The sequence below is a fragment of the Psammomys obesus genome, unplaced genomic scaffold (genome assembly GCF_907164565.1).
Source record: "Psammomys obesus unplaced genomic scaffold, mPsaObe1.curated_primary_1811, whole genome shotgun sequence".
Taxonomy (NCBI): domain Eukaryota; kingdom Metazoa; phylum Chordata; class Mammalia; order Rodentia; family Muridae; genus Psammomys; species Psammomys obesus.
In genome coordinates, this window is record NW_026596443.1 from 817839 (window position 1) to 844018 (window position 26180).

General features: G+C 39.2%; 1 protein-coding gene across 4 annotated transcripts in view; it reads left to right on the forward strand.

Annotated features, from left to right (window-relative positions):
• The first annotated feature begins 3750 nt into the window (after positions 1–3750).
• Positions 3751–26180, forward strand: part of Rbbp5 (RB binding protein 5, histone lysine methyltransferase complex subunit) — a 28898-nt gene continuing 6468 nt past the window's right edge. For 2 of the 4 annotated variants that reach the window (XM_055598089.1, XM_055598090.1), the window contains exons 1-13: positions 3751–3901; positions 10435–10460; positions 11151–11323; positions 16012–16152; positions 16853–17015; positions 18714–18823; positions 20590–20709; positions 20796–20949; positions 21048–21119; positions 21672–21789; positions 23146–23215; positions 23759–23988; positions 25088–25279. In XM_055598089.1, coding sequence (XP_055454064.1) covers positions 3883–3901; positions 10435–10460; positions 11151–11323; positions 16012–16152; positions 16853–17015; positions 18714–18823; positions 20590–20709; positions 20796–20949; positions 21048–21119; positions 21672–21789; positions 23146–23215; positions 23759–23988; positions 25088–25279 — 1588 coding nt within the window. In that variant the 5' untranslated portion in view covers positions 3751–3882. The remainder of the gene's footprint in view (positions 3902–10434; positions 10461–11150; positions 11324–16011; positions 16153–16852; positions 17016–18713; positions 18824–20589; positions 20710–20795; positions 20950–21047; positions 21120–21671; positions 21790–23145; positions 23216–23758; positions 23989–25087; positions 25280–26180) is intronic. The other 2 variants (XM_055598091.1, XM_055598092.1) reach the window with 1 other exon arrangement.

Here is a 26180-nt window from a genome sequence, read left to right on the forward strand (position 1 = left end):
AAAAATTTTTGAGACAGGGTTTCTTTGTGTAGTCTTTGGCTATCCTAGACTTGCTTTGCAGACCAGGCTGGCCTTGAACTCACAACGATCCACCAGCCTTTGTCTCCCTAAGCACTAGGATTACAGTTGTGAGCCACCATGCCTCTCTTGCCCTTGTACTGTCTTTAAAAGCTTCAACATTTACCACTGCTTTTAGGTTGTTTTTTTTTTTTTTTCTTTTCCTTTCTTGATAAATTAGCTTTACAAGTATATAATATCAACAGAAAAAAAAAACCCACCATTTTCCTCTAGGTTTCTAAAGCTTCCTGTCACAAAGTTGTACAAAGTGGTTCTTTTTGGTTTTTTAGTGCTGAGGATTGAATCCAGCGTCTCACACATACTTGGTAGGCAAGGGTACTACAGCTGAGGTACATTTTCATCTCCAAAGAGAGAGTCTCATACTGTAGCCTAGGCTAGCCTCAGACTCACTATGTAGCCTAGGCTGGGGCTGGCTTTTAAGCCAAAATCATCTTTTACTGTACTCCTGAATGCTGGGCTTCAGGTATGAATAACTACACCTCGTGGAGGGTGGTGTTTATAATTATTTCATTTTCTTTTTTTTTTTCTATCCATTTTGAATGGCAGATTTCTTTACTTTTTTTCTTTTAATCTCATAATGTGGGAGATGAGGGTTTCTTACTGGTAAACTGTTTAATCACCCATCTATAATATACACTTTACTTATTAGGAATCATAAAACATGTTTTCAACACTTAATTGGAGTTTACAGCATAACTAGTATTGCAGACAGCAATGGCTGATAAACTGCATTACTGCTGGTCACTTCATACATAATCTGTGATCACAACAAACTTCTACAAACATTTGCTTTCAATGTAAAAAGCTAGAACAGAACAGGGCATCAGTGGTGCACACCTTTAATCCCAGCACTCAGGAAGCAGAGGCAGGAAGATCTCTGAGTTCAAGGCAAGCTTGTTCAACAGAGTGAGTTCTAGGACAGCAAAACCACACAGAGAAACCCAGTCTCAAAATATAGATATAGATATGGCAATTATAGACAACACCGCAAGGAATAATCGTGTGTGTGTCCATTGTCCTCAAGTAAATGACATCCATACCTATATATTTTTCTTTCCTTCTCAATTTTTTTTATCTCCAAGGAAGTGAGAGCTGTGTTGTAACTATCTTTTTTTTCCCTCTGACAACAAACACTGACTTCAATTGCCCATTTTTTTCCTGAGAGAGGCTCTAATCTTTGTCTCATCTAACATTTCTGATGTCCTCCCCAGCCCTTTGCTATGGTTTTCAACCTTGTCTGTATGCTGGAATCACACAGGAGTTTTCAATCATACTCCTTTTCTGTGAGCTAGCTGCCCAGAGGATTGCTTGGTTTGCTGTGAAGTGGAAGTGCTCCAGGTAAAGATTTCTCCCTCTCACCTTCCCCTATGGATCAAACCCAAAGCCTTACCTGAACTATACCCTAGCCCAGAATTTATGATTTTTATCTGGAAGAGAGGTAAATGTTCTCATGCATGAAGGACATAAAATACCGTAATGAGAGGGAAGTCCAGTCTGGCTAGGAACCAAGTTCTGTTTTCAGAATGACAGAATAACAGGTACAAATTGCTCCAGGCCAAGGAGGAAAAATATTAACATGTTCTCCCCTTCAGCACGCAAATTCAGATACCCTGTTTTGGCAGTTGGTTGTCTTAATAAGCTTTAACTAACCCTCAGGAAGCAAACCCCACTAATAACAGTTTTCATCAAAGTAGAATACAATGAATTACAAGAAATACAATGTATACCATACCAAAAAAAAAAAAAAAAAAAACCCTGCTAATTCATTATGAGGGATAATCACACATATGCTCTATCCCTAATTTAGAGATTTTTAAAATGCAAAAATATGCATATCATAAAATTAACAAAATTAAGTACCTCATTAACCTACACTTCTTTGAAGTCCATGCTTTAAGGTCTCTGGCCTTCTTATATCCATCTTAAACCCAGGATATCCGAAGCTGGACTCTTCCATCTACCTGTCCAAGCTGTTTCTTTCTCAGTGTCCCATGCACTAGCAAATGGAGCCCCCAAAAGTAGAAACATGGCTCATGACAGACATATTACCCCCATGATTTCCCACATTAAAACAAAAGAAAAAAAACTTTCCTGTTTTGCTGTTTCCAATTCTGTCTCCTAATCTCTCTCCTTGCTTGCTTTCCTGCTCTACTGTAGATTGGATTCAGATCATCCTCATCCTCCCACAGGGTCACTGCAGTAAACTCTCAGAGAGTTTTAACCCCTCAAGTGAATTCCTACTCACCAGTGTCTTTAAGAGTTTGATTTTTAGGGCTTCCCTTATGGGTAGGGCCTGTGGGTAAGGCTTCCTAACCCTAACAAAGCTGGGTAGGAATTTTATTTTGTAACCATCAATTTGATCATATCATTCCTTGCTTGAAAATTTTGCAAAATTCAAGTTCCATTAAAAAAAAACTGGTAAGGAACTACTTCACAGAAGAGAAAATAAACACATAGACATGTGAAAAGTTCATCACTATCACTAAACAAGTGAAACATGCTTTTATTTAGCTAGTGGGGACAGCTGAAGAGACCTGATAATAAATCATCATGAGAGGTTTAGAAATACTTCTATAGACTATTTCTGGCAGTACAGTATCTGGATATTATTTTGGAAAAATTGGATATGTAAAGGAGTAAAATTGTCTAATATCTCAGCCTCAGTTACTGTTATTTGATTAAATGGCTACAAGAAAGTGACATATTTAGAAGCTAAGTGTTAAATATTGGCTAATATTTGCTGTCACCTGTTGTTTTATGTGCTTTGTATGCTAACTCATTTAATCCTCACAATCATGTAAGTAGTATTACTATCATTCCCATTTTACTCTTAAGGAAAGGAAGCACAGAGAATTAAATATCCATAAAGAGTGGAGTCAGGAGGCTCTCTAGATTACTGTCGTTATATCTACATAGAGGAATCTAGCTTGTCTTTCTAATTCCCAGGGGGCTTTCTTTTTTGTAACCACTACATCTACAGTCGGATAAACACCTCCCACCCCGAGTCCATTATTTACCATCAGCTGATCATCTCTGATCTCTGTGTACATCACGTCTGATAGAACTGTGGGGAACTCAGTCCATTTCTCTTGACAATTTTCCTGTGTCCTAATAGCGTGTGTACACAGTAAAACCATAGGGAGAGGCCTAACGAATGCTATATACCTTTTTTTTGTGGTGTATGACATACTTTTAGAGACGTGAAATAAGTTTCACGAAACCAAGTCAGACGCAGGGTAACTATAGTACATATAGGATGAGCCAAGGCAGCACGCGTTCTGACCTCGTCAAATAGCTCTAATACTTTGGCACTAGGGGCCGACCTTTCCCGCTTTCCTGCCTTAGAAAGAATCATCCGGAACTTTTCTTGCGGAGTCACAGGCAGTCGCCGGAACAACCCAAGGAACACACAGCACAGTAAGTATTTAGTGGGTTAGTGATATGCCTGAAATGTCTTGCTCATTTACATGCTCCCGGAGAGAAAAGCCTTCCATTCTTGCACTTTTTGGAGTTCTGACTGATGATATCACTTTTATACCTCGATAATATTATAACTGTTTGATTACAATAGCGTTTAGTTTTTTTTTTTTAAAAAAAGCAGGGATAAATGTGGACAGCTACGTAAAACGAACAAGGAAAGCGGGGGGAGGAAAGCGGAAGCCGCGGGGTCTTCTAAGTCCGAAAGTCTCCGGAGCTTGCGCCAGGCTCTTCGCGGCGCCCCCCACTTAGACGCGGGGCTTCTGAGCGGGTGGGGGAGAAGGAACTGTTGCCGGTGCGGAGACCAGGCGGCCAGCGTCCGCAGGGATGAACCTTGAGTTGCTGGGTGAGGAGGGCTTGGCTGCGCCTTAGCTAAGCCTTTGGTACTGGAAAGGAGGGAACCTTGGTGGGAGGGAACGCAGGCTGCAACCTTAGGGACACTTCTGAGATGATTCATTGAGTGCTCATGATAGGGAGTTGCAGCAGCAGGAGTAAGACCAGCTTGCATTACTTTTCTGAAGCCGCTTTCAGATCAGTGTGGAGTCATAGGAACACTTTTGTCTGAGCTGTGATTTCGAGGATCGCAGGTGCTGAAGTAACAGGGCAGAGTTTTGGAGATGCGATCTGATGAAGAGTGACCTAGGATGGGTTAATTTTGAAGACTTGTCAGGAGATCGCGTGCCTAGATAGGGCAACTCTTACTGGGAATGTGTTAATTAACCAAATTTTATAAAAAGGGTAAGAGTGTTGTGACTGGGCACTAAGTGGCGTAGTTGGCACTTGGAATCCAGTTATCTTGACTTCCAGTTTAAGGTCCTTAACCATAGGGAGATGTAGATCCCCGAAATGTGAATTACACAGCAGTTGTTTTAGTCTCACTATGTCTTTAAATCATTGCCTCCCAACCCCTTATCCACATTGGTCTTTTCTGGCCTCCCATGAGCCATTTAGCATGGTGATTTTGTTTTCAAGAGCTCCTATATGACTTGGCTGCCTTTAATGGTTATATTTTTCTGAGACGGGACGGAAGGCTACAAAGATATTTTTTAAAGTGTTCTTTGTCTTTAGCTGCTTGGAGTGTGCATGCATGCTTGTGGGTATAAACAAAGTGTGAAAATATGTGGAAGATGTGTCTGAAATAAGACAGGTGAAAGTTTTAAAAATTAATTTTTTAATATTTTATATGACTGGGTGTTTTGTTTGCATGTATGACTGTGTATCGGTAGTGTGCAGAAGAGAGAGTCAGATCCCCTGGAATCAGAGTTACAGGTGGTTGTGAGCAACAGTATGGATGCTAGAAATCGAACCTGGGACCTTTGGAAGAGCAGCCAGTGCTCTTAATCTCTGAAGCATCTCTCCAGCCCCCAAGCAAGAGAATTTTTCTGCTTGGCCAAAATGTGGATATTGTGATAAAGAGATAATGAAGAGTTTAGATTGGTGCCCATTTTGTGGAGACTCATGGATACTAGGTTGAACAGTTTACTTTTTAAGGATGGTAGGACAGATCTATTGACAACTCAGCTGGCTCACTGATTTATAAAGTTTATCTGACAGTAATGTATAATTGAATGTTGAAACAATATAAAACCAGTTTGAGTGATAAGGAATGTGTGAACTGGTTCATGGGAAGAAAAAAACATTGAGGAGGCAGTGTTGGCAGAATTGAGAATAGTGAATGAGAAAAGGAACCAAAAAATACTGATGTTTGATAAGTTGTAAAGACTTTTGAAAGGTAGCTTGGATATGTTGAATGAAGACTGAGAGGTTGGGAGACAAGTTTTTTACTTATGATCTCCATTCATTTTGGCTTATGAATAGGTGGAAGGGAAAAGATGAGAGGGGCAGAAAAGAAAATTGCTAGGGACAAGATCTTTGTTATTTACTTGGAAGGAAAAGGATGAGCAAATTATTATATAAATTACCTAACCAATGCAGTGCTTTGGTTAGGTAATTTATATAATTTGATATAAATTTGATATAATTATATAATTTATAAAATGAGCAAGGCACATTTTCAGGTACTTTTCATGTATTTCCTTTCATGTATTTCATGTAGTTCCTTTGTACAGCAGCTAGAAGAGGACACAGGTTAGTAGTTCCTTCTCAAAGACAGCAATTGCAGAGTAGTTGAATCTAAAAACTGAGCAAAGGCTGCTCCATTTCATCCCTGGGCAGCTTGCACTCCCTTAGCAGCATAAGGTGAAGATAGTTACAATGATTTTAAAAAAGTGTGGGAGAAGTAAAGACCAAAAGATGATCCTTATATATTAGAGAAAAGAGGGGAAGCTGTTACAGTAGACCTTTGACAGAGTTAGCAGGGTCATGGGGCAAGTTCTTTTGAATAATACAGAAGGTTCATAAGGGGGAAACAGGAATGTTTAACATTGGCTGATTCATCAATTAAAAAGAAGTCTGGGTCTCCAAAGTTAAAAATCTCTAGAAATAACTGAGTTTTAAAGTGAGAAAGTTAATGATTATATATAAGCAAGAAAAAGGAAAAGAAGTGATGTGATTGTGGGAACATAGTAAAGGACATCTGGCCAGATAAAGGAAATGGAGGATAATAGGTTGTGGAACGAGGCCACTCAAGTGGCTCCTAGACAGGGTACTAATTTTACTTCTGTGACCATCCGACTGCTTTTTGAGATGTTGCTGTGTAACAGATGGGCTACATTGGAGACACAAAATTACTAGAACAGCCTCTCTTCTGTCTCAGGGCATGTGCCCCTAGGCAAGTGCTATATCACTAACCTGAGATAGCTTTCAAACTCATTTTTCCTATAACTCATAGTAAGAAATACATTTTCTTCTTAAAAAATAATTTTTAGTGTGTTTATTGAGTATGTGTTCATGTATATGAACATATGGATGCAGCAGCTCACATGCAGATCAGAGGACAACTTTGGGCAGTCACTTTTCTCCTTTCATCACATGGGTTCTGTAGATCTCAGGTTCTTAGACTTAGTAACAAGTATCCTTAGCCATTGGCCATCTCACTGGCCTGAGGAATAAACTGTCACAACATGTGAACATGTGTAATTAGAATCTAATTTTAGCATGGGTATGTCTGTTGATATATGCCTGTGTTTTTGTGAGTGCATATTGGGGGGGGGGTGCACTCTGAGGCCAGAGAAAGGAGTGATGTAGCATCCTTTGTCATTCTTTGCCCTTTTCCTTTGAGACAGAGTCTTTGTATCAACCTGGAGCTCATGTTTTTTAGTTGGACTGGTAGCCAGCCAACCCCCTCCTAATCTGTTCCCTTCAGTGCTGGGGTAACAAGCTTGTGCAGAACCATTCTGGACTTATGTGGGTGCTGGGATCTGAACTCCAGTCCTCATGCTTTGTAGCAAGTGCTTTTAACCACTGAGCCATCTCTCCAGCCCTAGAACTTTTTGAAATTATATTTAATCCTTTTGTTCATTATCCTCTGATATTTCTTGCGCTGATCTGTTTTTTTAAAACTTCTTTTTAGCTGGTCGCAGTGGCACACACCTGTGATCCCAGCACTCTGGGAGGCAGAGGCAGGCAGAGGATCTCTGTGAGTTTGAGGACAGCCTGGTCTACAAAGTGAGCCCAGGGCAGTCAAGGCTACATAGAGAAACCCTGTCTCAAAAATCAACAACAAAACAAATAAACAAAAACAAAAAAACTTATTTTTAATAAACTATGATGATTGATTCATTTTTGGTATATTGAATTGTATTGTCTAAAACCAATAAGATAATGCTTTCATGCTGCATAAAACACAACCAGGAAAAGAGAAACAAATAAGTCTTATGTAATAAAGAGGTACAATATATACTACAGTGTGAGGAATCCAAATGAAAGCAGCTAGTTCTGCTGTTGGTGGGATTGATATAAAATTTGGGGAAATTTTAGAGGTACTGCTCAACCGAAGATACTGAGATGGAGATGCCAAACCACCAACCAATAAAAAGTGAAGGCGCTTTCCCTGGGGTTACCTAGAAAAGCAAACATTCCTAGGCATGAATGAGTGTAGGAAATAGTGTATTCTGCAGCTGGTACTCAGGGCATAGTTAATTTAAGTTCTGGTACAGGTACAAAGACAAAATAGAAAGTACTGGCCAGGACTAAGCTGAGCTTGCTTTTCAAAATTATGCTTAAAGAGTTTTGTTATTTTGTTCAACAAAGAGGGATTTTAAGTGAGTCAGTGCTGTGATACAGTTGTGAGTGGATGGAGTTAGACCTGCAACTTGTTTGAAAGATTGGTCAAAGGAGAAAGACTAGGCCCAAGGCAATGTAGCAGGAGTGGTCAGGTTAGACCAAGGATGGAATGGTATCTGTTGTCTAGACATCTACAAATTGGATTTTTCTGCAAAAAATACTAATAGCCATCACCTGTTAAAGCAGCAGAATGGGCTGCTACTATGGTCTCAAACTGGTGTGAAAGGGAGGAATTTGTTGGCAAGTAGGACTATTGACAGACAAGTCTTGAAGGAGACTTATCTCATATTACGGGATTGAAAGGAAGAAGGCTGGAGAAACCTAGACTGCTCCAAGGTAATTTGAAGCAAAGATCCTACAAGGGAAGGAGTATGTGAGGAGGTGCTTGAAGAAGCTGATGAGATTGCACTAAAGTTAACTGAACTCAGGTTCCAAAAGAGCAGGTACAGAGCGGGTGGGTATATGAAGGTAGCATAGGCTCTTGAGGACAGAGGTAGGAAAGCTGATGTAATTGAAGCCAAGATTGTAAGACTAAGGGAATAGGAAAGGGTGCCAGTGTTTTATGAAACATGGAGAACAAAAACGTCTTGGGCTGGAAGGAACAACAGTTATTCATTCAGTACTCTTGAGAAATACCTTGTGTATGCCTGCTGTGAATTTTAGAGGAAAGGCTAACTGGATGGTTAAATCTTTACTTTTTCTTTGGTTCTATGGCAAATGAATGGTGTTTTGGAACTAACAGAATAAAGTGAATAGTGGTTGTTTCCAAGAAAAGTTCTTATCAGATAAAGATTCTAGGTAGATCTCTTGGTTCACATTGAATCCCTTTGGCCCCCAAGAGCTTGTGAATATCACTGTTGATGATCCTTGAGGAGTTGAGGAAAGTGGAACATTATGCTGAAAAGGAGATGGGCTACATTTTGACCCTCAGGAAAAGACAGGTGTGCTTTGTAAATCAGAGTGGTAAATTGAGGCAAGATTCTAGGAGTTACATTTTTGGCACAAACATAGTTTCTGGTTAGGTCAGAGTCTTGCCAGTGTTTAACTATGGGCCTTATCCTTTGTGCCTGCCTTTCTTCATCTTTAAAAATGATGTGTGGTAGTGCCTCTTTAGGAGTGAGTTGGGAGGACTGACTGAGATAAAAAGTGGAATTTGTAGTAGCCCACTCTGTTTTAACTCCCCACGTACAGCTCAGGCTGACCTCAGATTCAGCTGTGCCTCTGTCTCCTGAGTGCTGGAATTATGTAAGGTGTCTTACCAATGCCTTTCTTAATGATATGAAAATTTCTGGTTTTTTTAAAACATTTTGTATGTATCATGTGTATACCTTTGTGTGTGTGCATGTTTTACAGGTGCACATTTGCCTGTGTGTGTAGAGTTGGGTGTTTGTAACTTTGCCTTAGTTTTCCCCTGAACTTGCTAATTTGACTGGCTGCCTGTCAGTGATAGCACTGCACAGCACCCTCCCTCCCCTCTCCACCTGCTGGGGTTACAGCTGAATTTTTTATTATTCAGATTTTGTTGTGTGTGCGCGTGTGTGTGCATGCTCATGCCATGGTGCTCTTGTGGAAATCAGAGGGAACTTCCAGGAGTTGGTTTTTTTCAGGTTCCTGTGATTGAACTTGGTCACCAGGCTTTTATGGCAAGTGTTTTTACCCCTACCTTCCCCACACATGCCATCTTGCTGATCCTGGCCTTTTTTTTTCCCTCTCCTTTTCAGGTGGGTGCTATGGATAAAAACTCAAGTCTTCAGTGCACCCAGCAAGCACTTTAGCCACTGAGACACCTCTCCACTCCCAGTTATGCTTTTCTGTGTAACTCGTGTTCTGCTTTAGTAACTTTAAAAACAACTTTCAAGAACATTTCTTTTGATACTTTCAGCATTTGCTTTCATTCTCTTCTTGTATAACTGACTGTGTTACAGTTGACTGGCTGGGGATACTTTATTTTTTGTCAGATAGGAATCCTGGATGAGCAGTGAGGACAGTTGGTGACCCGCCATTCCAGTGGCTCACAGACTATTTGAAACTTAGTTTTATAGTTGCTAATGCTTGAGAACTAGAGGCTCATGGCTGTAGGCTCAGCTTGCCAGCACACCAGTTCCTGGTCTCTGGGTCTTAGGAGCCTGGCTGTTTGCACTTGGTGGTTCTCTTTACTCTAGACAACAGGGCTTAAGTTATTCATAGTTTCAGCTCCTGCCTTTAGCTCTTGGGACTCTCTCTCTCAGTAGTCTTGTCTGGGTCTCAGTACTCCCGCTGCTGATAGCCTGCACCACATGGCACTTTGGAACTCTCATCTGCTCCTAGTAGTCCAGCTCAGGGTTAGGATCCTAAGCTTTCCACTGCCTGGTATTCTTGAAAACAAACAAATAAGAATGAGTGAGAGGACTGGGACTAGCTCGCATTTTTATAAATCTCTTTAGTGTTTGTCTAAATAGAAGTCGGTTGGACTCCTTTTTGCTTCTGAACAAGATATCACAGCCTCAGGAGTACTTTCCTGTGTGCTTATGAAAGGACAAGAGTGAAAAAGACCATCTGTCCGTGGTGATGAGTTATGTGGCCTCATGAAACTCCTAAAAAGGTGTCAGCTCCCCTCACTTGGCCACATAAACATTGCTGTGTATGTTGATAGGCTGTGTGGGCCCTTGTATGTGGCTTATGTTTCATCCACTTTCTTTCTTTGCCTCGTTTCAGAGTCCTTTGGGCAGAATTATCCAGAGGTGAGTTTAATTTTGTTGTAATGTGTGGAAAATGGTCACTGCCTTTTATTTGTTTGATGACAAATAATTAAATGCAAACACACACAGACTTATTGCTGTGGTAAAAATGGAATGTTTAATATTAAACAAGAGGTAGTGTATAATTTGGCTAGAAATCTTACAGCATTTTTTAAATTTTAAGGTTCTTTTTTTTCTTTAAATAAAAGAAAAATATTCATAACTTAAATTGAAGGACCTTTTAAACAAACATCTATACAGGAACTTTTTGTGTGTGTGCTTTACAAGTTTTGATTAATGTATTTACATAGTAGTGATGATCTCTATGTGTAATTGTGCACTCATGACATTTCCTGTGCTTCGTTGTGGTCATTGTAGTTATTTTTTAAGGCTTGACACTGATGAAAAATGATGTAATTTTCTCAATGTCAGACACACAAGCTATTTCACAGCTTTTACATTTTCTGTTAATCAAAGAACTTTTCTAGTGACTTCTATAACAGTTTGCCCATTGACCTCCAGAAAGTTTGTATGAGAGAGTGATCACCACTGATAACAAAGGTTTTGGTTCACTTTTATAATTATTTGTTCATTGCAACCAATTTAAAAGGTTTGTGAACACTTACAGAGTTCTTCATGCATTGTCCTTTATGACAGAGAACCCTTGTGTATATTTCTGTTTTTGTCTTATAGGAAGCTGATGGAACTTTGGATTGCATCAGCATGGCCCTGACTTGCACCTTCAACAGGTGGGGCACACTGCTTGCAGTTGGCTGTAACGATGGCCGGATTGTTATTTGGGATTTCTTGACAAGAGGCATTGCTAAAATAATTAGTGCACACATCCATCCAGTCTGTTCTTTGTGGTAAGGAATTTTTATTTTATTTCATTTACTTTTTTTTTTTTTTTTTTTTTTGGTGGTGGTATTGGGGATTGAGCCTAGGACCTCATACATTCTGGGCAAACACTTTACTACTGAGCTATATAAATACCTTCAGCCCCATAATTTATTTTCTTTTTCATGTGCGTGTGTCTAAGTATGTTGGCATTTGTGTGGCCTCCTGTATGTGTGCATGTGAGTGTGTATGTGTGTGCATATGTGCATACATGTGTATGGAGGCCCAGGGTTAATTACAGGTGATGAAGAACTGGTACCCCAGTTTTTCTGTGTGCAGACTTGAACTTAGTTCCTCATAGTTAAACCCTTAGCTTATTTCTCCTATTGTTTTGTCTCCAGAGTCCAGAATCTAGGAATAAATTTGCCTCATTGCTGATACAAATGATTTATGAATATTTTTTGAACACTCCTTATATGACAGGCAATGGATTAAGTACTTCATATATATTAACTCTAATTTTCTCAATAGTCCTCTACAAGGAAAGACTTTATCTTTTCTTTATCATAGAAGAGGAATTGAAGCCCAGAAAAGCCATACACTTTCAAGAGCACATAGCTAGAAGATAGTAATAGCTAGTTTAAGCAGAAGTCTGATTTGTGAACTTCTTTCTATTCTTGCATTGCCTGCTGAGTTCTTCAGTAACAAGCATTTTTCATTCCACAGTTTGGGTTAATACTCGTTTGGGTTTCCTTCATGTTCTGTCTATATTTCCTTTCTCTGATTTCTGCCTGGCTTGTGGGTTACTTGAAGAAATTTAGGGTTTTGTATTGAGTGACTTAAAGTGTTTCTTTGTGTACCTGGTTACTAGATACAATGTTGCATACCTTATTTACCGCACTATCCGCAGGTTGAACCCCAGTTGGGATGAAGTACAGTGCTCTGACCTTTTCCTCTCTTGCCTCCCTTCTCTGCATACATTGTAACCAAGACAATCCTGTAGTGGTCTTTTATCTTTTTCTTTTTAGCTCTGGTTTGTTTGTTTGTTTGGGGTTTTTTGTTGTTTGTTTGTTTGTTTCGAGACAGGGTTTCTCTGTGTAGCCTTGGCTGTCCTGGACTCCGCTCTGAAGACTAGGCTGGACTTGAGTGCTGGGATTAAAGACATGCTCCACCACTGCCAGCTTGCCTCTGTTGTTTTTTGAGACAGGATCTCTAAGTAGCCTTGTCATGGAACTCACTAGGTAGATCAGGCTGGTTTTTCAACTGTCTCTTTGCCTCAGGAATGCTGGGATTAAAGGCATATGCCACAATGCCTGACTCCTGACCTGTAGTTTTTTATTAAAAATTACTGTCTTTATGTTACTATTTTTTTAATAGATGAGGTATCATTTTCCTATTGCTACTTTTGGGCTTTATTTTTGAGATATGGTTTCTCTGTGTATCCCTGGCTGTCCTAGAACTCACTCTGTAAACCAGGGTGGCCTAAAACTCAGAGATCCACCTGCCTTTGCTTCCCGAATGCTGAAATGAAAGGCATGCACCACCCTATTGCCAGTTTTAAGATTTAAAAATGAGGACGTTTCTGTATTCAACATACATTTGTGTTTTGGAATTTTTATTTTTATTTTTTGATGTCATAATATAGTTATGTCATTTACCCCTTACTGTTTCTCCCTCCAAACGCTTTCATGTACCTCCCCGCTTGCTTTCTTTAAAATTCATGGCCCCTTTTTCTTTAATTTTTGTTATATATGTGTGTGTGTGTATGTGTGTGTATCTGTATATGTGTATGTATTCCTAGATATATAAATACAACCTGCTAATTTTTATAATGTCACTTGAATGTATATGTTTTGAGGACTGGTTATTTGTTATTTAATAACCATTTGTTGTGCTCTTTCCTGAGGAAAATTTTTGTTCTCCGCATTCCTTAGTTGCCGGTAGTTCATTGTCTATGGTTGAGGTCTTTTTGAGTTTTTCATCATCCATACTGGCATGTCTATTGTTGTCTTTGTTCAGCCCATGTTAGACAGTTATATTGGTGAAACTTTATCGGTGTAGCTTCTGACATTTCCTAGGAAACACAATCTCACATCAAACTCCCTGTTTCTCTGGCTCTTTTTTTTTTTTTTTTTAAGATTTATTATTATTTATACAACATTCTGCCTGCACACCAGATCGTACTATAGATGGTTATGAGCCACCATGTGGTTGTTGGAAATTGAACTCAAGACCTTTGGAAAAACAGCGAGTGTTCTTAACCTCTGAGCCATCTCTCCAGACCCCTCCTCTGGTCCTTAAAAGCTTTCTACCCCATTTTCCACAATGCTCCCCCAAGCTTGGGTCCAGGAATTATGTTGTAGATGTATCAGTTAGGATTGGGCTCCATTACTCTGCATGATGATTGGTTACAGTTTTCTGTATGTTGAGAAGTTTCCTTGATGAGGGTTGAGGGCTACACTTATCTGTAGGTATAAAGATAAATAAAGTGTAGGTGGGAGTTACGTTGGTTTAGTAAAGTGGCAATTATAGGTTCTCATTCAGTACCCATGAGTTCTCTATCCCTGGGTACTTGGCTAGGTTTCCAGAACCAGGCATGATTTCCTTCTTGTTAAATGAGCTTAAGTCCAATTAGAGAGCTGTTGGTTTCTGCCACGGTATGCATGCCACTATTATACCCTCAGGGTTATCTATCATGCTGGTTGTTATTGTGGTTCATGGGTGCCATAACTAGGTAGGACTATTGGCTATTCCCTCCTTTGGAAGCTTGCATGGTGTTCTCTGATATCATGAAAGCCAATCCTAAGTGAGGAGGTTTTCAAATCAGTTCCAACTTAGGGGTGGACCTCTGTGCCTTGTGTCTGAAGTATATAGTGTTTTTACCAATAGGGACTTCCTTCCATCTCTGGGGGGCAACCAAGAACAATAGAGTAGCCTGTGTTTCAGGAGTCTTTTGGGAAGCCCTCAACAACAATTCAAACAAGGGTTTCTTGTGCCAGCTGTTGACAGCCTTGTATGCTTAGGCTGGCCTTAAACTTGTTATGAATGACTTTGAACTTTTATCTCGCAAGTGCTGAGATTACAAGTGTGTGTCCTTGTGCCTGGTTTTATGCAATATTGAGAAAGGAACCTAGGGCCTCTTGAATGCTAAGCAAGAACTCTACCAACTAAGCTATGTCTCCAGCTCCTGGAATGGCTCCTTTGGCTTATATTGTTTGATTTCAGTCACCTGTTTTAGTTAGTGGGTTTTATAAGTTTTGTTATATTTGGAGAAATTTAGCTGTATTTCTTCAAATACTTTAAAGCCACACTCTATTCTTTGTAAAACTTCGATGACAAGGATATTAGATTATTTCTTGTTGTCAGATCCCTGAGGCTGTATCCCTCCCACTCAAATTTTTTAAATCTATTATCACATTCAGTAATTTTTACTTTCAGTTTACTGATTCTTATCTTTCCCCAACTCCATTGACTGCTGGGTTCTTTTATTGAATTTTCACTTTGAATGATTTTATTTTCTAGAGTTCTCTTATGTTTTTTTCTTTACACCTTTGCAAAAGCTGCTGGTGGGCATGGAGACTCTCCATGGGTCTCTGCTGACATCATCCTCTTTGGGAAGGGCAAGAAAGCCCTGATCCTTTATTTCATTTGTTCTCCACAGTCACTGTGGTGGTAAGAGCTCACTGATGAAGCCCACTTGGCTGTCTCTGGCAACACCCGTGATGAAGCATGGGTACCTTATTAGAGCTAGGTCAGCATAGAAGTCTAGCTGTCTGTTCAGACCTTGTTGATGAGGACAGAGTAGGTACAGGTTTTTCTATGGGGTAGGGGATTAATTTTTAAACATCCACATTCTCCCTTTCTTCCCTTCTCCCTCTTCACTTTCTTGATCCTTTTCTTGATCCTTCACCTTGGGAGGAGAATTGTGTGCTACCATTGGCATTATCCAGTTGTTAGCTTCTACTCAGTCTAGAATAAGTGAGGCCAGAAAAAACTCCAGGACCCTAGTCTTGAATCATCCATTAGATTCTGCTGTGTCTAAATAGTTTACTTTTCACTCTTTAACAGAATGTCTAGTATACATTTAAGAGATTATTATTCATTTCTTAATTTTTATTGTTTTACCTCTGTAGCTCAGGTTGTCTTGGGATTCATAACCCTCCTTCCCCCACATCTTGAGTGCTGGGGTTGCAGGTACTTAATTTTTTCGAAATAGCATGTTTGTCATTTTTGTTTTGTTGGTGCTGTGAGGGAGCTACTCCTGGGTCACCTGTAAGAAATTCAGATGTTCTTCATCCCTGAAATACTCCTCAAGACTTCTTATGTGTCATGGTCTTAAAAGTCAGCTGGTTTGGAGACTTTCCTAAAATGCTCATCTGTTATTTCATGGTGTTAACTGTAGTGTTACTTTAAAATGTAACATTACTAGATGTAATACAGCATGAGAACCAGGCATGGTGGCACATAGCTATAATCCTAGCATTTAGGAAATGGAGACAGGAGGATCATGAGTTCAGGGTCACCCTGGGTATGTACTGAGTCTTTGTCTCAGAAAAGAGACAAAAATAAAAAAGAAAGTGATGGAAATATTGATTAGTTAAGAAAGTTTGATATAGATTTGACTGTATTTTCATAAAGGTCAGCATTTTATCCTTAATAGTGGTGTATATACTTTACCTTAGACCTGTGCTAAATTCACCTCTGTTTTTTTCCCTAGTTGGAGTCGAGATGGTCATAAGCTCGTGAGTGCTTCTACAGATAACATAGTGTCACAGTGGGATGTTCTTTCAGGCGATTGTGACCAGAGGTTTCGATTCCCTTCACCCATCTTAAAAGTCCAATATCATCCTCGAGATCAGTATGTTTAAGATATTCCTTCCTAGGGCGGGGTCTCATTTCTGAAAGGATTAGCTCTGGGCTATGACATCTTCAGAATAAGGTTTCAAGAGGCAAACGCAACACCTTAAAACCTATATAAAATAATTTTTCTGTCTAGGTTGGTTCTACTGAATATATTGTAAGGAGATTGTAACTGATCATTAGACTTTGGAAATGACCAAAGGTGGAAATAATGTAATAAGTGGGCCCTGGCCTAGATTCTTTAGATTTTTTTGGTATGAAGAAATAGTTTAATATTAAGACAACATTTAAGGAAAAGTTGTCCAGTATTCCATTATCCAGACAGCTTTCATTTCTTGGGGATCTCCCATAATCTACTCTGTAAGTATGATGCTCATTAAATGTGCCTCAGGCCCAGGTCATGTTTGATACATACACAGATACATATGTTAACATAGTTAAAATTAGTATTTTGTTTTTAATTTATTTAATATCTTATGGTTTCCTAAGTTTTTAATGTTCACACTTTCTTTGTCAAGGTAGACTCTCATCCTTTGAGTCTTTTATTAGATGTGTAGCCTTTATGAGTCTTCACCATTTCACATGTGCTGGAGCTGGGAGAGTCGGTGAGGGAAGTAGTCAGGGATCAGGGAAAAAGGACAGGGATCAACCTGCTAATACCAAAGCAATAGCCAATATGTGTTCATATCTTTGAACAGGAACAAGGTTCTCGTGTGTCCCATGAAATCTGCTCCTGTCATGTTGACCCTTTCAGATTCCAAACACGTTGTTCTGCCGGTAGATGATGACTCCGATCTGAACGTGGTGGCATCGTTTGACAGGCGAGGGGAGTATGTTTACACAGGGAATGCAAAGGGCAAGGTAAGCTTTGGTAAAGGAAGGTTAGGGGTTGCCTGATTCATGTTCTCTTCTTCTGCTTTAAGTTTCCTGAATCCCTGGAAAAACCTCTCCACTGAAATGTAACTAGGTTTTCTTTCATGCCTTAATAATAACATCTGTACTTTGAATTAGGGTAGATGGATTATTTGATTTAGATAAGGATGGAAACAGTGGGGTGGCTTATTTTACAATTCTGTCAGCACTTGGGAAGCAGAGGCAGGAGAATTACTCTTAAGTCTGAAGACAGTCTGAGAACAGTATGAATTAAATAGTGTGATCTAGGCTAGCTTGAGACTACATAACAAGACTTATCTCCAGAAGCTAAAAGAGAAAAAACAAGACTGGGATATGGCTTAGTCATAAAGTGCTTGCTGTGTGCACATGGGTCTGTGCGTTTAATCCCCAGCACCAGAAAAAAGCAAAAAGGAGAGGACAGAAGGTTCTTAATAGTAGTGAAAAGAATGATACTTAAAGGTCATCAACTAGGTCTGGAGAGATGGCTCAGAGGTTAAGAGCACTTAACCAAAGGTCCTGAGTTCAATTCCTAGTAACCACATGGTGGCTCATAGCTATCTATAATGAGATCTGGTACCCTCTTCTGGTGTGTAGACATATATGCAGGCAGAACACTTAAAATAGAAAATAAATAATAGAAGATAAAACACAGATATTTTAAAAAAAGGTCATCAGCTAAAACATGCTAGTGAAAAGGTCATAATATCTAGTTGTATAAAACCTAGTATGCACACATGCACATTCACACAGAGAAACATGGTGTAACTCTGGCAAGTTTAACCTATAGCACTAAGACTGTCATCCTTTTTCTTGTTAAACTTGTACTTTGGGATGTGTCAGAAGTGTCGACTTTTGGGGGACAGTACATTGTAGGTGTTTCTTCTGGTATCAGTTTTTAAAAATTGTGCTTAATATATATATATAATATATGTATTAATATATAAGCATTATATATATAATATAATATAATATATATATATATATATATATATTATATATATATATATAAGCATCTGTAGAGTACTTGTGTCCGTACATGAAGTCCTGGGTTCTAACCGCAGTATAAAAATGAATATATAAAGTTAAACATAAGCCTTCTCCTTGTAAGCATTTAAAAATGCTAAGCTCAGCCATACTCAGTGCATTCATGCCTCCTCACCATCCTCTGCAGCCCTTACTGATCTTGCAAACCTAACTGCTCTCAGGGACTGTGTCTCCAGTCCCTGGCAACTATCATTCTGCTTGCTCTTGCTGAATTTGACCACTGTAAGCACTTTGTGGAAATGGAATAATACTGTGTTTCCCCATTTACAACTGGCATATCTCATACAGCAGTGTCCTCAGGGTAACTGTTGTACTGTGTGTAAGAGTTTCCCTCCTCCTCAAAGTTCAATGTTTATGCCACATTTTTCCTATTTGTCTATCAGTGGTTTGTTTTTAGTTGTTGGCTGTTGTGAATAATGTTAAATATCTTGTTTTTAGAGTAGGTGGTTAAGACTGTAGTTAATTGAAAGAAGTAAAAGATAATCAGTTTAAAAGGTTGAATATATAGGAATAGAAATGTTTGAATGTTTTTACTAGGAGTCTGTACAATTTAAAAAGTCAAATCTTATTACTATTAGTCATCAGAATATTTACTTTTTATTTTTGTTCTGTAAACTTCAGATTTTGGTCCTAAAAACAGACTCTCAGGATCTTGTTGCTTCCTTCAGAGTAACAACGGGAACAAGCAATACTACAGCCATTAAATCAATTGAGTTTGCTCGGAAGGGGAGGTGAGTGAGGCCTTGTCTTCTTTGTGTGTATGGAGTTTTTATATTTTGTTTTTATAACAGAATCTTACTACATAGCTCAGGCTGGCCTAGGTCTTCTACCTCAGCCTCCTGAGTGCAGAGATTACAAAATGACACTAATACATCCAATGAAGTCTAGATTTTTCTTTAGTTTTTTTTAAATGAATGGAATGCAAATAATAATAGCAGTGTGTATGAGTTATAAATTTTATTAAACCTGTTAGAATTGCTCACTGTCTGGTTCTTAGGTTCATAAACTACCAGTCCCTCATTGACTGATAGTTACATCTTTGTTGTTGGATGGTTTCCAGGCAGTTCTATTACAGAAATATGTTTAAGTGGCATTGTTTAGAATCAAAATGCCTCATATATAGCTCTGAGTAAAGATTTTAAATATTTCACTTATTTTTAGCAGTGCTAGGGACAAAACTCCAGGGCCACCTCATCCTAGACAAGCACTCTAAAACTGAGGTACACCCCCAGTTCCAAATATGTTTATAACATGTCTTAGTCAGGGTTATTATTGCTGTGGTGAAACACCATAACCAAAAGCAACTTGAGGACAGGGTTTATTTCACTCACAGTTCCATAGAACAGTTCACTGAAGGCAAGAACTCAAGCGGAACTGAAACCTAGAGGCAGGAGCTCAAGTAGAGGCCATGGAGAGGTGTTGCTTACTGGCTTACTTCCCATGGCTTGCTCAGCCTGCCTTTTTCTAAGAACCTAGGACCACCAGTCCATGGATGACACCACTCACAATGGGCTGGGCCCTCCCCTATCAGTCACTAATTAAGAAAATGTTTTACAGCTGGATCTTAAGGAGGCATTTTCTCAATTGAGGTTCCCTCCTTTTAAATAACTCTAGCTTGTGTCAGGTTGACTTAAAACTAGCCAGCACATAACCTGAACAGATGTTACAGAACTCATATTGCAATTAAACATGCACTTAAATGTGATAACCGCTTAAATTCCAGACATTCCCCTAAATTTGTAAGATGTAGATGGAGTGACAGAAACAAAGAAAATTCCATGTCAGTCAGAGTGCTTGGTGTTACTGAGGATTGAACTTGCAGTTTCATGCACTCTACCACTGAGCCACAGCCCATCCACTCAGATGGCTTTTGAGTTAAGAATAATTAAGTCATGTAAAAACAAAAAGAGGCCATGAATTTGAGAGAGCAAGGGGGAGGGAATTTTGTGGAAGAGATTGAAGGGAAGAAAAGGAAGGGAGAAATGATATGGTTATAATTTCAAAAAAATAAAATTTTACTATTAAAAATAAGTCAATAGAGTCTATAAGAAAATGAAAAACATTTTAAACAAATCTCCATTATCATTACAATTAAAAGTTAGCTATGTAAAAGTGACATATTTAAGGCCAGGGAACTACCTCAGCAGATAGAGAAGGCTACCAAACTTGATGATCTGAGTTGGATCCTCAGGACCTACATGCTAGAGGGAGAAAACTGACTTTTCTAAGTTGTCTTCTGACCACCATAAGTGTGCGATGGCATGTGCATCTCCTCCCCAAATAAATAAATACAACTTAAAGCATAACATAACATAATTAAACATAATTTACTTTATTGGTTTGGGTGCTAAGAAGAGACATGGACACTGAATCTTGAACATTTCTTAATTTCTCTCCAGTTAACTAGTTGACTATGGTACTGGTCTAAGGAGTAGTAATAGAAAATGTTGGCAGGGAGAGGTTTTTGATGTGTCTATAATCCCTCTCCTTTCTGTAGTTGCTTTCTGATTAACACAGCAGATCGAATAATCAGGGTTTATGACGGCAGAGAAATTTTAACGTGTGGAAGGGATGGAGAGCCTGAGCCTATGCAGAAACTGCAGGACTTGGTGAATAGGTAGGTATTGTTGCCAGGAGGGTATGTGACCGACCTTCCCTGGGCTCCTGTTCCAGTTTCTTTTGGGGATGTTCTTTGTCTTTTAGGACCCCATGGAAAAAATGTTGCTTTTCTGGGGATGGGGAATACATAGTGGCCGGCTCTGCTCGGCAGCATGCACTGTATATCTGGGAGAAGAGCATTGGTAACTTGGTGAAGATTTTGCATGGGACCAGAGGGGAGCTGCTGCTGGACGTGGCTGTGAGTAGAGCAGGGTATTGCTTTGGTTATACACACAGTCGTGAATGGCTTGAATCTGTTCTGACAAACAATTCTTCTCTCTCTTAAATTACATGCAGTGGCATCCAGTTCGACCCATCATAGCTTCTATTTCTAGTGGAGTGGTATCCATTTGGGCCCAAAATCAAGTAGTAAGTATTATTCTGGTTGATTTGCTTTGAAACAAGGTTTTGTTGTTGTTTTTTTTTTTGTTTTGTTTTGTTTTGTTTTGTTTTGTTTTTGTCAAAACCCCCTTTATACAGAGTAAGCTAAATACTACTTTAATTACTTTGTTGTGCATCTGATCCTTGCAGCCTAATTAAGTTTATTATATTTAGGTTCAGTTCCGAGGGACGTTGTTAGTCCTAAGCTGGTTTCCAACTTTGTTTCCATGTATGTGCACTTCTTGCAATCTTTTAACATTTCTCTTGCTTTCTTATTTTCAGCTCAGTTTATTTTATATCTGTGAACACTTTAAACTACCTTTGTGAAGTACATTTTAAAAAGGAAAGAAATGCAGTTAATAACTTGAAGTGTTTATAGAGAAAATGCATCAAGATGACAAACACTTAGATATCCAAGATTTTATTCTCCTATCCCAAATTTAATCTTAGAATGATTAGTCTGTTTCGTACTGAATATAAGTTGTCAGAACTCACATTGTTACTGACTTTTTGTGTGGTGACTCATCTGTTTTGTCATAGGAAAATTGGAGTGCTTTTGCACCAGATTTCAAAGAGTTGGATGAAAATGTAGAATATGAGGAAAGAGAATCAGAATTTGATATTGAGGATGAGGATAAGAGTGAGCCAGAGCAAACAGGTAATGCTTCTCAGTTGCAGATAGTATTTCCAAAAGGAAAATGATTGTTTCACTTACTATCCCTGCTTTGTGTTGTAATTGTATGTTAGCACCTCATCTGCCACCTTTTTTCCTAAGCATATGTAGTTTTCACAGAGCTTGAGGAGTCTTAATTTACATTCTAGTTAAGGGTTCACAGAGGCATTACCAATGTTTCAGCAGCTCTCTTGACATTTCATCTGTATTTCATTTCATTAGTCATTTCACAGATGACTTAATGAGGATTTGCATACACCACCTTGCAAAGCACAGAGATGTGCTCAGGCTCAGCTTGTGTAGTGTCTTCTGTTCTGTCTTTGTCAGTGGTAGAAAGGTTAAGAACAGGCTCTGATGCCAGGCAACTTTTGGCAGAATACGTACATGTGAATCTCTCATTTCTAAGGGGAGGGGGTAGTGGTAATCCCCATTTGTAGAGGATAAATGGGCTAATTCACGTAAAGCACTTAGTGTACTCCAGCTTGTAAAAAGAACACCAAAGTCTTTTATTCTTATGACCATAATCATTGCTATTTTTAATCTCATCTTCTACATTTCTGAATAGGAACTCCTTGGAAACAAAGATCTGACTTTTTTGTTGCTGTTTGGAGACAGAGTCTCCTTATATAGCACAGCCTGACCCCAAACTCGAAACCATTCTGCACCAGTCTCCCCAGTGCTGAGATTGCATGTGTGCATCACCACTACCTTGAGATTTGACATACTTCCTAGTTTTTATCACAGAACTTTGCACACAGTAGGTGTCTATATGTGTATGTGCATGTGTGTATATGTGAATGTTTACTATGCTCAGCTGGCACTGTAATTAATAGACAGATCTTTGACAGCTGGACCACTTTGTGGTGCTGGGAATTAGGGAATCAAGATTGAAGAAGACAATTAGATCTCTTAAAATCTGCTTGAAAACTGCTCTTCACTTTGGGTTTTAGCTAACTTACATATCTCCTAGGATTTAGGAATACCTCCAAGGATGTAGAACGTTGTAGACAGTATTGGCCATCTTAAATTATGTTTTGTGAACCTTCTTAGGTGTCCACGTAAATCAGTCCCTCTTCTTGTCTCCCCACCAAGGAGTGTATTATTTTACGGTGGCATTTACTGTTATGTTGAAATGATCTCTGTCTGTTTCCTGGGTAGACTGTGAGACTTTTGCTGAAGATCTGTTCCCAACTTTTTTGGTCGTTACTATTTCCAGTGTTAGTATCTAGTAGGTATTCAGCCACTATTAAGTGATTGAATGAAATGAACTATTGGGTTATTTTTAGGCAAAAAAGCAGTTTTTCATTTCTTTTCAAACCCTTTCAATACTCTGTCCTACAGGGGCTGATGCTGCTGAAGATGAGGAAGTGGATGTCACCAGCGTAGATCCCATCGCTGCCTTCTGTAGCAGGTGAGCAGCTTGGAAGGCTGGGCGTCACCCCTGTCCCTTGCGTACTACCCAGTTTCCCCAGCACTCCCAGCTGCTTACTATAGAGAAGAGGACAGTCCTTTGCTGAACAAAATTTAAGATTTTAAGAAACTGAAGTAAAACAAGGCATGATGGCGCACTCCTTTAATAGCACAGAGGCACGTCAATCTCCGAGTTTGAAGCCAGAGTGAATTCCAGGCAGCAGCAGGTGAATCTCTGAGTTTGAGGCCAGAGTGGTCTACAGAGTGAGTTCTAGGACAGCTGGGCTACATAGAAAAACCCAGGGTCAAAAACAAAAACAAAAGTCAAACTGCAGTAATGAGCTTAGTCTATTTATGGTTATCAGTTCACTCTTCTGTTAACCTGTTTTGGTTTTTTTTGCTTTCATATGAGCTTTTTTAAAGTCTATATTTGTAACTGTTGTGTGTACTAAATATAGGCACTAGAGGAAAGGCTGAAGGGCTTGCGGTTTATACAACTATCTCCTCTTTTTTCCAATCCCTTGTCTGATCCTGTTCCAAATAGTGATGAAGAGCTGGAAGATTCAAAGGCTCTGTTGTATTTACCCATTGCCCCTGAGGTAGAAGACCCTGAAGAAAATCCGTATGGCCCCCCACCGGATGCAGTCCCAACCTCCTTGATGGATGAAGGGGCTAGTTCAGAGAAGAAGAGGCAGTCTTCGGCAGATGGGTCCCAGCCACCAAAGAAGAAACCTAAAACAACCAATATTGAACTCCAAGGAGTGCCGAATGATGGTAAGGGCCGCTTTTTATTCCCTGTGCCTTTAGGTACATTAATTTATACTCGGGCACAAATAAATAATTTTCTATTTGAGCCAATTTTTACTTTAAAGGGATTTTTCCCATCAGTCTTTTTCTACATTACTTTACAGTTCTATGATGATTGCATTTGTGTTCACGTCTTTTAAAATGGGGACATTTTGCCTAAGATGTTGTCTTCTGACACTTGGCCCTTTTTTTTGTTTTGTTTTGTTTTTCTTCTTCTTCTTCTTCTTCTTCTTCTTCTTCTTCTTCTTCTTCTTCTTCTTCTTCTTCTTCTTTTCTTCTTTTCTTCTTTTCTTCTTTTCTTCTTCTTCTTGTCCATAGAGCGGCTTTCCTGCCTGGTGAAGTGCCAGTCAGATCTGCATGGTCATTTCTTCCTCCCTGCTTTTACAGTGTGGTTGGGAGCTTTTATTACTATGTGTTGCAGTGATTTGATAGGGACAGGGGTATTACCATTAGGCATCTTGCACTCTTTTTTCATATGTACAGCTGCCAGTAGATGAATGATTCATGCATCTGTACAGCCTCTGATATGTGTATTCCTTTGTAGGTAGTAGGATATCGCTTCTGTTTCCATTGCTCATATTCTTATCAGCCCTGAAATTTATTTTTGTTTTACAGAGGAGAAAAGTTGGGCTGAACTTGCATAACTTGTCCAAGGTCTCACAGAAAATGGTAGAGTCAGGACTCTTGCCCTGGCCTGTCCATTTTGTTCTCTGGTCCCTTGTGCCTGTGCTGTATGTTCATGTCCCACACACTCCTGTTTGGGCTTAGATTGATTTAGCATGAGTGGGCATTTTAACTGATTTTGAATTTGAAGTTGCTGAGGTTTGGTATAAACCATATAAACTATGTATGCCTTTTGGTCTAGCAAATATTTGTCAATTTAGTAGCCATTCTTTTATAGTTTTTAAAATAATAATGCAATTTTTTTTTTTTTTTTTTTTTTTTTTTTTTTTTTTTGAGTAGTGATGTGGAACACAAAAGTAATGCTCTTTGCACTCAAAGGTCTGGTTGGGATGTGGGACCAGTGTAGTATGCACCATCTTTCATGGCGTCTGTCCTTCTGTAGAAGTCCATCCACTACTGGGTGTGAAGGGGGATGGCAAATCCAAGAAGAAGCAAGCAGGCCGGCCTAAAGGATCAAAAGGTAAAGAGAAAGATTCTCCATTTAAACCGAAACTCTACAAAGGGGACAGAGGTTTACCTCTGGAAGGATCAACGAAGGGTAAAGTGCAGGCGGAACTCAGCCAGCCCTTGACAGGTAAGGACACATTGGGAGCACTGACTGGCTTGCTTTGTGGCCTTGCTTTGTAAAGCTCCTGACTTCCTTTAACTGCAGTGGGATTTTTCCCTCCCTATCTTTCTTCCTTCTCCCCAGCATCAAGTACTCTCTGGATTTTAAGCTGCTAAGGGCAAGCTAAACCAAAACTGGCTTAATTTGTAGATTTCAAGGGTCCTACATTCTTCAGATACATACAAAGTATTATGGGAATGGTTTTTAATGGGTAAGAACCCTTACTTTCCATTAGAAATAGGAAAATCTATGGCTTAAAAAAATATGAGCCTCCAGTTAATACATTTCTTAGACTGTATCTGCCCTAGGTATTCTGTTTTTAAACTTTTATTTGTGGGTCTTTCTTTAGTTAGTTTTTTTTTTTATTTTTGCCTAAGACAAGAAGCCAGAAATACAAGCTGCTTTAATGTACCATCTGACTATTAAATTTCAGCATCTTCATATTGTTTAGATTCTCTAAGCAGCAGTGTTCTTTCTCCACAGTTTAAAGAAAGGAGGAAGTTTGTTATCATTACCATAATATTAAAGAAGAAAACAAGGCTTTGAGGTTTCTCCCAGTATTTGAAAATAGGAGGTAATTGCCAAAAAGACACAATGTAGCTTCTTAATATCTAAGTGTGCTTTTGGTTGTGAGCCTTGGCCATCAACATCTGAGCCAGTTCCAGCCCCTACCATGTGATATATGGTCAAGGGAGTTTATCGAGGAAGGAGAGTCCCAGAAAACACCTGTGAACCAGTTAGGTGTTCTTTGTTTGAAAAATAATATGATCAAGTTAGAGCTCTTCTTCACTCAAATGTCCTTGGGATTTGAAAGTCTGTATGTATCTATTAGATAGACACATACACAGAGACACACACACACAGAGAC